The 12,055-nt window shown below is 38.9% G+C and overlaps 1 protein-coding gene across 1 annotated transcript in view; it reads left to right on the plus strand.

Annotated features, from left to right (window-relative positions):
* Positions 1-12,055, plus strand: part of itga1 (integrin, alpha 1) — a 62,711-nt gene that overhangs the window by 43,121 nt on the left and 7,535 nt on the right. Inside the window, exons 5-17 of the mRNA XM_005917311.2 lie at positions 1,510-1,621; positions 3,318-3,445; positions 4,182-4,330; positions 4,660-4,810; positions 4,893-5,067; positions 5,805-5,878; positions 7,186-7,333; positions 8,847-8,992; positions 10,017-10,157; positions 10,251-10,502; positions 10,704-10,834; positions 11,526-11,701; positions 11,804-11,955. Of these exons, the coding sequence (XP_005917373.1) occupies positions 1,510-1,621; positions 3,318-3,445; positions 4,182-4,330; positions 4,660-4,810; positions 4,893-5,067; positions 5,805-5,878; positions 7,186-7,333; positions 8,847-8,992; positions 10,017-10,157; positions 10,251-10,502; positions 10,704-10,834; positions 11,526-11,701; positions 11,804-11,955 (1,935 nt within the window). The remainder of the gene's footprint in view (positions 1-1,509; positions 1,622-3,317; positions 3,446-4,181; positions 4,331-4,659; positions 4,811-4,892; positions 5,068-5,804; positions 5,879-7,185; positions 7,334-8,846; positions 8,993-10,016; positions 10,158-10,250; positions 10,503-10,703; positions 10,835-11,525; positions 11,702-11,803; positions 11,956-12,055) is intronic.

A 12,055-nucleotide genomic window follows, 5' to 3' on the forward strand; every position in this document is an offset into this window, starting at 1 on the left:
ACCAATGTGTCAAAACTACAGCGCCAGTAAATGCATGTTTTTGCAACTTCTTGAATGGTTCGTGTATGAAAATCTAATGTAGAAATGTGAGGTGGAGCTGCAGTTTAAACCCTTAATGTGATTTACACAACATGTCAACACCATGTCTGTATTTATAAGGTGGAACACCCAAAACATTTGGTATAAATCAGGCTACCAGAGGAAACATATGACATGATAATGAGCAAATAATGAGTTTAGTAACACATTTCAACACAATCTAATCACCAGCTGGACTGCATGTGTGTTTAGTCATTTACTGAACATTTACAATACTCATTTATAGCCGTGTCACTCATTATGCCTGCCTGTTGAGCCATCACAGTGGTGCACTGATTTTCCTGAACTATTACATGCATTGTTATGGAATTTTCTGCAAACCTGAATGGTCCCCAAAGGATGAATCCTAATAAGTATACTGCTCCAACTAATGCGTTTTTTTAGCCTCAGGTTTTCTATCAGTTTTGCTAATTAGCAAATGTTAGCATTTTAGCAATAATGAGATACTTTAATGCTAAGCAGGCATTTGTTTCTGGGATTACTAGCATTGTCTTTGAATAAGAACTTCAGTACTCACAACTACTTGTATAAAATCTTTATTATCACAGCAACAAGAAAAAAAACCCAGAAGCATTTCAGCACATGGCTTTTCTCAGAGTTTCTAATACACATGTAGTCACAGCTATAATGAGCACAGGTAGCAACGATCAGCAATTCATCAACATACAGAAGTGACGGCCTGCTCCAAGCACATACATAGATCACACACCATTAACGCTATCAGAAACACACTGAAAGACAAAAAATTAACAAACTATATCACATAATACACAACTCAAATCTGTATCTAGATATTAATTGACCACGAAAACATTACATAGAAGCACATAAATCAATAATCTAAACATCTTATAATCAATACATGAAAAATACAGGCCGAATAAGTCTATGCAGCCCCATTTATTAATTCTAAAAAACAAGATAACGAGTGTTCTTCATTTAATCCACCAGGACACGAGTTTGTAAATGATGTAGCCAATAAGGCTTTCTTTGGAGATGTTGTTGTTCTCTATGAATGAGAAGGAAATGTGTGGATGATGTGCGTGGGGTATCATCTGGAAGCAAAAATAATATGTAGTCAGTTACTTAACAGATTTAATTACTTGTAAATTAAAGGTGCCATTCCAGACTGTTTCTATCCACTTTAACCCCTCCCTCTAAGTAAAGGTCTGCTCCCTTTAGCAGTTTTCCTCTGTTCTGTCTCCTTTTCTTAAGAGAAACAGTCTGAATCAACCTCTTGTGGGTTTTAATAGTCTCTTGATGTCATCCTCAGTTTGAGTCGTTCTTTCCTCTTTGTTTCTGTCTTCAGTAGCTCTCCTCTCATCCATGACCTCATAATAGTGGAAAACTAACTAGTCACAGCCTTTGAGTCTCTGTTTGTTTGTATGCATGTGTGTCCTGTTTCCACAGGCGTGTGGTCCTCAGTATGGCTACAAGTGCGGCCCGCAGCATTTCATCTCAGGAGTTTGTACGAATGTCAGCTCTTCCTTCCAGATCCTCAACTCTTTTACAAAATATCAAGGTACAGTACAGAAAATCTGCTCAAGACAGGACGCTGTCTGTACAAGTTGTCTGTCTGGGTTGAGAGATAGCAATCTCCTCGTCATACTAGTACCACCCAGGACCCTGACTTTAAACTCACACTCCCTCAGCGAACATAGAGATTAGAGCATTCCTCTTAATGTAAACTTGTCTGTGACGACCCCCCCCCCCATCCCTCTCATGTCCAGCCCAGCCCAGCCCATCTGCTGCATTGTATGCCCAAGTTAGGAGACAGTTTACTGGGCTTGCATGGCGTTTCCCTGGATGGAAACAGCTTTGAAAGAACCCTAGAGTAAACAGCGTACAGTCATTTTCTCTTTCATTCCCTCAGGTTTTCTGAATCACTGTTACTTTACCACAAATAATCATATACACAGACTTATTGTATACTTCTCATACTCATTTAATCCTCTAAATAATGAATGAAGGTAAAAAAAAGTTTTGAATGAAACAAAAAGACTTTAGAAATACAGTTCTTACATTGTTCCTACACAGACGTCTTGCCTCAAGTAATTGTTATAATTAATATAATCATAGTTGTTAGGTTTCTACAGTTTGAAGGTTTAAAATGAATATTTACAACAGATTTCACAACTCGTCAACTCTAGTTCCTCCACAGGTAAATGATAAAACCAGGATGACTTTTTTGTACCTTTTTATTTGTGTTATCTGCTACATATATAATGGCAATTGTAATTGTTGTCAGCATTTACCACCCACCAATGCACAGCAGTAAATTGACTACACAGGTCTGTCACCTTTTGAAGTAAAACTGATTTCTAGTTCACTGAGCTGAAAGACATGCGATGGCGATGGGTCCATTTGTCCCTCCACAGTTCACTCCTCCTATTCAAAATTACACAATAGTCACCTAATGATTCTTCACCCAAATTTTACTAAAGAGAAAAATCATACTTTTGATTTTATGGACACATTGTCACACAAATTTCCACTCTTGGTCTGGATGCATAGGTTTGTTTATGACATAATAATGTCTTATGCTTGGCTATGGTCAGTAAAAAAACTAGGCATGTATGGTAGGTGCAGCAGACATTTCGAATGGGCAACAATAACAAGGTTGTCCAACACGATCAATATAACTTCACATTTTGATGAATGAAGTCCGTTTACAACATCCCACTCCACGTTCTTCTCCTGTATTCACTATTCCTATTATGCTAGCAGATTCTCTTCTTGTATAATAATAATGTTTGTAATGTAACCTAGTAAAACAAAAGTAGAAGCCTTAAAAAAGCAAAAAAGTCCATATTCTGTAACAGAAATATTCATTTTGTTCTCCCATTGTGCTACCATCTATAAACCCCTCACCCCAACTTATACGTACACAAACCAACGCACGCACGCACACACACACACACACACACACACACACATACACACACACTGATCTACGTTATTACATTTTGATTTGGAGCTTGTGTGTTTACCGTGGGCGCAAGTAAACAGGAAACAGACTGAACGTGTTACATAACCTGATGTCTTACTTAGGAGAAAAATCACCAAATCAAATACGCTTGTGTAGACTAGCCAAAAGTAAAAAGAAGCAAAAGAAAAAAGTCCAGTCTCAGCTTTCAGCACCCCTGTTAGTGCTTACAGAGAGAAACTGAAAACTAAACGTACCCTTTAATTAAATGTCATTTTTGGCTCTGTTCCAGAGTGCGGGAAGGAGATGGACCTTGTGATCGTGCTGGATGGATCTAACAGTATCTACCCCTGGTCGAGTATTCAGGAGTTTCTCTATAAGTTCATTGGGAGACTTGAGATCGGACCTAAACAGACACAAGTCAGTTGCACTATTTAAAGAACAAACAAAAAAAGCCAATTTTCTATGCATATACAGTACTTTTAAAAAGCCTTTACCCACTCCATCCATCATTTCAAAAAATAAAGAAATAAAGAGTGGCTATAGACGTTTGCAGAGTGGTTTATGGGTGCGTTCAGTGCAGGCTGCACAGCCATACATGAATGAATAAATGGAATAGTTATGTAACATCAATCAGATATAGAAAAGGAATGAATGGAGGATTATATTAGTTAGTAATTATGTTTAATGACTTTACTGTGCTCCATTATGTAATTTTTCCACACGTGTAAGATGCCCTTTATAAAGCAAAGTTCATAAACTGAGCACTTTACAGCCTTTAAAGTAAATTCAGCCTCTCGCTCACTAAGTTTGAACCTGAGTGTATTTCTGTCCACTTGAATTGGATCGCTCTGTGAATGGGTTTTTCTTATGGTTACATTGATCTGGCTCACAGCTTGTGGACTTTTCCACAGGGAAGCACTGGAAAGTCTTCCTACTGTGGAGTCTAGTGGTTGGAAGTCAAATCTTCCATGGCTGCTGAAGTCCTCTGCAGTCTGTATAAAGAACATTGTGTCATATCAAGCTCACCAGACCTCAGCCACATCCTCTGCAGACTGTTTGGGGGGGAGAAGCTGAGGAGAGAAGAACATAGAGAGAAATTTAATGTAGGAGAAAGTTTACATCTTAAATGTGTGAATGTATGCGTGTTTTCTAGGTGGGCATTGTGTCTTATGGCGAGACCGTGAGTCATCAGGTCAACCTGAGCCAGTTTGACAACATGCCTGCTTTGCGGGGTTTTGTCCAAGACCTTCCTCAGCACACTGGCACCAAGACGATGACTTTCCTGGGCATTGATACTGCCAGGTACCTAACATTAGCTGTCTTATTTGGGCAAACCCGGCAACGGTTGACCACAATTAATAATTGAGTCTTTCTGGTTTGGCAAGGTTTAATGGATATTTGAATAGGAAACTGTCATTTCAAGTCTGCTTGACAATTGTCATGGGCAGATTGTTAGAAGAAAAATAGCACAAGCCTTCCAGTTGGCCTTGCAGATAAATTTTCAGACATGATGGAATTCAAATCTTATGAGGAAATTAAAAAAAATAGTGTTGCAATTGATGTGTCGTCAGAAAAAAAAACTAGCATAAGTCAGGATTGTCTGAGTAACTTTGAAGTTAATTGCATTTCAGAGAGGAAGCCTTCATGCCAGAGCGTGGTGCACGACCTGGAGTTAAGAAAGTCATGGTGATTGTGACTGATGGAGAATCACACGACTACTATAATCTACAAAAGGTCATCAAAGCTTGTGAGGATGATGACATTGAGAGATTTGGCATCGCTGTGAGTACAAAATATTTTGTGATGTTTCAGTTTTTGGTCAGAATAGTTTATCCGTTAATGTTAAGTACTTTCTCGTTTACAGGTTTTGGGGGACTATGGTCGCCAGAACAAATCTCTATCAGAGGTGCAAAAGTTTATCAAAGAGATCCAGAATATCTCCAGTGAACCTATCCAAGACCACTTCTTCAATGTGTCTGATGAGGCTGCTTTAGTGAACATTGTGGATACACTGGGAAGCAGGATTTTGGCCTTGGAAGGTAAACGCATAGACACAAAATATGCATGCTCTTGAAGCCACATTAGCAGTTTCACTTTTGTCAAAGAGATGGATGTTGAAATAGTTCGACAAAGACCGACAAAAGCAGGAAGGAGCTAGCCTTGCCCCCCTAAATAGATCCAATAGGTATGAATAAAAACTACATGCTGAACACATTTAATAATTAAGACACTTAAGGCAAATGATCAATTCAATCAGCTTTATTTATATAGCGCCAATTCACAACAAAAGTGAGTGTTTTATATTGTGAATACCCACGATAATAGAGGAAACTCCAACAATCATATGAACCCCCTATGAGCAAACCCGTGTTGACACAGACATCTATAAATGACTTTGTGGGCTCAGTTTATCATTTCAGGGTGTGTTGAAAAAGGTATGTTTACTGGCTATCAACTTCTGATTGATGAGTCGTTAGCATTTCACAGTCAGACCCACCCCTCACTGGTCACATTCATTTTAGAAATAATTAAATGGCACACATGGAAACGGTATTAATGCCCATCGTTTTGATTATCTTCCTCTTCATGTTAAGCTAACATAAGATATTACTTCAGTTCTGTCACAGACAAATATTTCCCTAAATTTCAAACGATACCCATATTTAAGTTTCAGACCCATATTCTTTATATGTTTCGAAGTAAAAACAGATTTGACAACATGTGATTATCTGTGGTTTATGTACATGTAGCTAAACGGAAATTTCCCTTTCTTCAGCTACAAGTGGAAATTCCACTTCCCCCATTCAGATGGAGATGTCCCAAACTGGGTTTAGTGCTCACACCTCAAACGTAAGTTTCAGTCGAACTGTTTACGTGTGATTAATACACCAAACTGCTACCAAATATATTGTTTACAGAGGAATAGTTGGGTCCTGCTAAATCACTTATTGCACCCAGACCGCACCAAATGGCTGAAGGATGAATCATATTTTGAGATCACAGCAGTGATAAGTTGCTCTATCTGTGGATTCAAAGTGAACCGTTTGCACGGACATGGATTCATAAGCAAGGAAGTTAACTGCTGAACTCATCCCGACACAATACCGCATTGTTATCTCTGGTCCATCTACAGCTGTTTGGTGATTCAGCTCTGTGGGTTAATTTTGGGAAACTTGAGAATTGCTCACTGTGATATCCTGGCAATACCGTGTCTGACTGTTTGTGAGTCGGAAAGCAAATGAAAGATGTACACAGCAGAAAAGTCTGTAAGGGATGTTGAGTCAGAAGGCTGATTGGATAAATTCAGTATCTATTTCCTGCATATAATAAAAAAAACGCCCCTTTTTTATGTTCCTCCTCCTGCTCTTATCTCCTCTGACTCTCTCTTACTCTGAATTGGCTCCCTAGCTGAGTCATAGTACTGAATCCTAAACATGTGACGGCACACTTTAGCAGTCATTAGTGGGAAAGAGCCACTCGACGCACTTTGTTGTGGCTAATGAAAGATGTCATGTCCTGTTGCAACCCCTCCCATTCCTATTACTTAACTGTGCTTCCTCTGGACAAAAAAGAGCGATAGATATATTCACTTGAAATAATATACCGTGTATGCTTGTTATTTTATTATGGGATCAATAGCTGTACTTTTAAGTTGCACTTAATGTGCACTTAAAGGCCACAGTCGTATGCCAAAGTCAGTGCTCTTTCTTACATTTAAAAATAAAGTAATCTGGATTTGTGCCATAGTATCATTTTTTATTTTATTTTTTCATTTTTTTATTATTACTTTTGCATAATATTGCTACCAAACAGATTCCAAATAACTATAATAACAGAAAGTTGTGAAAAGCACCCATCAGCGGTGCAACTTTAAATGTTTGGGATCCTGAAGGTCTCTGATGAAGAGCATTCATACAAGTGCAGAACTTAAATACAACTTTGTGATGCTTGTACTCTGCTGCTGCTTACCACCACTACATTTGAGGGGCTAAGTAGTGTATATGAAATGCAGAGTCTACCTCAAAGTAAAATTTCTATAGGGATATTTTGCTTGTTAGTGTAGATGTGTAAACCACTACACTATGGAGCCACTGTTTTGCTTAAATAAAGGATTGGGTTATTTTTTCCACCACATATTTGTCTGTTGTCTCCCTTAGGAAGGTGTGTTACTGGGAGCAGTGGGGGCTTATGAATGGAACGGGACAGTGGTAATGTACACTCCTGGAGGAGACGTGGTTCCAGGGAAAGATGCTTTCTTTGACCCACTGAAAGAGGCTAGGAATGAAAGGCTGGCCGCGTACCTCGGTGAGTGGAAACTTAATAAAATTTATAGTTCCTTTAAATGTCACTGATGTATAAATTTAAAGTCTTCATGGATTAAAAAGAAATATAATAACTGACCTTTAAGTGAGTTCCTCTGCACAACACTTGCTCTTGTGTACTTACATTACCCGTTAGTGCTGTTAGATGCAAAATAGCAGCCTTTACTATAAAAGAGACTTTGTTTAAATGTTTTTTGGTGAAACGTGTTTAACATATTTACATATTATACATATTTAGCCTTAAAAATGAAGGGGTCAGAGTTTGTTAGGAATAAAATATTCTAACAACATTACTAATACAGTGCAAAAAAATGTAAATCTACTCAGGAGGCTATTTATAATATGTACCTTTGGCTTCTCATATGTATTTATGTCAATTATGGAACCAAATTTATGAATAGTTTTAATGCTACTGCTGCTGCTTTTTATGATGCTTTTATTACCATCTAAATATCCAGACCTACTTTGCTATAAAGCACCACAGGCCACTTTAAGTACTAGCTGTGTTTGTTGGATATAATCTCATTTAAAGCAGCCTAAAAGTAAAAAGGCTTACATTCTCTGTTTTCCCTGAATATGGAGAATCAGGACTAGCCGTGTATGTGTATACTTCTGTTTATTGCATTTGGGGAGTCTGAAGAATTACATGAAGTCATGATAAATAAATAAAATTTAAAAAATGACTTTAGCAATTAATTAATTTGATGAATAAACTTTGGTTTCATGTATTTCAGTTTACAAAAATATTTTTGCTTCATGTTTATAAGTGCCTGATTAACAGTCTTCCTGTTTTCTCCTCTTCTTTGACTGTACGCTTTATTTATTTATTTAGATTATATATGTTAATAATTTCTTAAAATATATCAATCTTAAGCAAGTTTAAGCTAAAAAAAAAATAGCACGTTGAATTAAAATACATGGAATACACACCTTTTTTTGCTCCACCGACCTAGATCTGATCTAAGTGTTTCTGATGTAAAATTAAGTTGCAGAATAAATATGGAAGTTTCTGCTGTGAGGGGGAAAATAGGTACGTCATTTGTCTGACTTCGAAAGCAGATTCTGTTCTCTGTGTCACATAAATAATAATACACAGGCTCGTCGCTCCATGCCGATGCCTTTTATGGCTCGTAAAGCAGCCGTGGTATCTTAGTATCAAGTTATTTAATCAACATGTCATTAGATGGAGCGCTGGTAGCTCGCACACTATAAACTCAGCTGTTGGCACATGCTTGTTCCGAATGCTCAGGCTACAGCACGCAGAGCTGCGGTGCGCTTTTCTAAGTGGGTGTGTGTTCCTTTCCAGTGTTTTACAGTTTCCTTCTCACACGCAGAAGTAAACAGCTGCCAGAGGAGGCATTAAAAATATCCCATAAACAGAGCGAGGGTGCATTTTTTTTCTAGAGAAATCGTAAATCGCAGATACTTTTGTGACACTCCTGAAGGTTCGTACTGTTTGGATTGAAAAAACGTGCTTGTAAATGCACTCTCCGCAGGGTATGATGTGCAGTCAGCATCCACGTCTGAGGGAGAGCTGTACATCACAGGTGCACCGCGGTACAACCACACCGGCCGCGTTGTTATCTACCGACTCGATGAAAACAACAGAATCGTCATCTCGCAGATACTGAAAGGAGAACAGGTGAGTCTTTGGCAGGCTTGGCTAGCCTCAGTTCCTCAGGGCGCTTTTGCACTGGAGATGTGAGAAGCTTAAAGATGGTAACTCGCAGTTTCTATCTTAAGCTAATTACACATGTGTCTTTAAGGAAAATAATAAAAGAAAGGGAAAGATGCAAAACACAGTAATTAATAGAAAACACACCTTGTCCGCTGTTGTGTTTTACATATCAGAGCCACTGTAAAAACACATCATTCACATAAGCCATTATTTATAGAAACAATAGCTTCATTTACATCTGCTGAGCTCGCAGTAGAGGAAAAAGTCTGAAAAGGGTTTTTTTTAGAAAATCCAGCAACACATCCACATGGATATTGGCCAATGAGAGAACTCCAAGGACTGGTTGGGCAGATGGTCAGTAAGTGGCTCCAGGCCATTCATTCCTGGCAAAAGGAAGTGCCCAATAACACAAGCAACACTATGTTTAGTCCATAGTGCGCTATAAAGGAGCAGTTTTTAAAATATGGCTACAAAATGTGCCTGTATGACAAGTCATCAGCCTGATTCAAACACAAATAAAATAATGCAAAAAAAAACCCCAAAACAAGTGATGTGCAACATATTTAATATAGACACACTAAACAGTAATATAACAACCTCTCATCCGAGAAGCTTCTTCAGTTCTGAACTGAAGAAGCTTCTCGGATGAGAGGTGAAACGTCTTCAAGCAACTTAAAGAAGTCCAGACGCTTTTCTTTCCCAGCTCCTTAGATGGCTTACAATATATCAATAAATAGTAAATAAATACATAAAAGCACAATAATATAAATATTGATGACTATGCCTGTAAATGTGTGCATATTTATGTCTTATATATTCAGGACAAGATGCACCAAATTCTTTGTGAGCATTCAGCTATATTAGTTTATATTATATTAGTCTGTGGCTTAATGTGGGCTCTCTGGGTTCACTGCTTACTGCATATAATGTGCAAGTTGAATGAATTCAGTGGAGTAAACACTGAAAGATGATTTGGGGCTTTGCGCAGATTGGTTCCTACTTTGGCAGCGTCCTTCAGACTGTTGACGTGGATAAGGATTCCTTGACTGACCTGCTGTTGGTTGGAGCTCCAATGTACATGGGCCCAGAAAAAGATGAGCAGGGACGAGTCTACGTCTACAGGCTCAAGGTACAGAAAATTAGTTCAGTCGGATAACTTTTGTCAGACGTCTGCTAAAAGTCACAAAATAAAATAGCTTTTTTTGTTTTTCTTCCGTTACAGAATAACAAATTTAAGCATGAGTATACTTTAAAGCCTATTAATCAGTCCTGCTGTACGCTCCAATCAGCCGGCTGCACCAATAAAAATGAGCCGTGCGGCGCCCGGTTTGGTACAGCCATTGCAGCAGTGACAGATCTTAACCTTGATGGGTATAATGATGTGGCGATTGGTGCGCCTTTTGAAAATGACCACAGAGGGGCTGTCTACATCTATCACGGAGACCAGAAATCACTCAAAAAGAAATTTGTACAGGTGAGAAGATGGAATTTATAATACTGAAAGATCTGTTGTTGTTGTTTTCATTACAGTATACTTTAGATAAGGCTACAGATGCTTCCGCTCTGTGCAAATACTGTTTACCCAAGTTAGCATCACTATTATAACCACAATGGATTTAAATTAACTGCAATTTTGCCTCAGTATCCCCCGCTTTGTTTGTTGCTGTGTCCTCAGCATATTCCTGCAGGTGGCGATGGCGAAAAGGTGAAATTCTTTGGTCAGTCCATACATGGAGTCATGGATCTAAATGGAGATGGAATCACTGATATCACTATAGGAGGTCTGGGAGGGGCCTCGCTGTTCTGGTGAGTCGTGGCCCATCCTCACATACAAACATTCACTGCAAAAACCACACATTCCACTTCAATCGTTAACAGCAGCAGCAGCGCTGCAGCCCAGAGACAGCATACATGTCCACTTTCCATTGCATTAATCAGGGTTTAGACAGCTGTGCATGTCCCACTGGGGTTGTAGGCTGGTGACCATCAACCTCCTCGTGATTTCTCTTTTAAAAGCCCCCGCAACATACTTCACAGTTGGAGAGCAGCATACATCCTCAGCCCACAAAGTTTTGAAGCCAACAGCATGATTTAACCTCCAAGGCAGACTTTCTCCCACAGCTTCTACTGACAGAGCTTCGACTAGGCTGTGTGAAAACTCCATTTCCCAAGTGACTTAGAGTTTAAAAAGGATTTGGCAGCAGGCAGGCTCTTCCTCCAGGACTGCTGGCTCTGTTTTAGAAAGCTTAACATTTGGATGCCGAGAACTGAAGCCAAGTTTTATTCTCAAGATGCATTAGTTCCTTCCTTTGTGAAAACTTATTTATTCTACTCTGACTGCATCAGTGACATCATCTATTTAACGTGCTGCTATAACGTACTACTTTGTGGTTCGTTGCAGTACTGTGTGCAGGATGTGCAGTGCTTGAACTGCACACGCACAATTACCTGCGTGCTTTGTATTCTAGTAGTTAATGCATTTCATTTGTGTTACCAGGTCCAGAGATGTTGCAGAGCTGCATGCCAGCATGACTTTCAACCCCTCTAAAGTCAACCTCCAGCAGATTGAGCACCAGTGTGAACACGGCAATAGGAAATCTATTTGTGTGAAGACCAACTTGTGCTTTACCTACAGAGTCAAATCCAACCAGCCGACTGTAAAAACAACTGCAAGTGAGTCATGTAACAAACCAACTTGATTCTGCAATTTTTCTCGCTTATTTTTCTTCTTTATAACCACATTTAAAAAAAAAAAAAACTTCTTGTGTCTTGTAGATATGACCTATACTATAACACTGGACAGTCTGCGTGCCACATCCAGGGCCTCATTCATTAGCAAAGATTTAAAAAATGACCGCAGGACTACAGAGAAGTTCACCATCATGGACGGAACGAAAGAATGCATGGAGAAAACCTTCATGATGTCGGCAAGTTGTGTTTTCTTACCTGTACAAAGTCTGACTTTATTTTCAGTCTGCATTTACTAAACACAACATTCAAGTGGATTCCTTTTGTTGCTGCGCTGCT

Source organism: Haplochromis burtoni, unplaced genomic scaffold (genome assembly GCF_018398535.1).
Source record: "Haplochromis burtoni strain Fernald_Lab_line unplaced genomic scaffold, NCSU_Asbu1 Contig_23, whole genome shotgun sequence".
Classification (NCBI taxonomy): Eukaryota; Metazoa; Chordata; class Actinopteri; order Cichliformes; family Cichlidae; genus Haplochromis; species Haplochromis burtoni.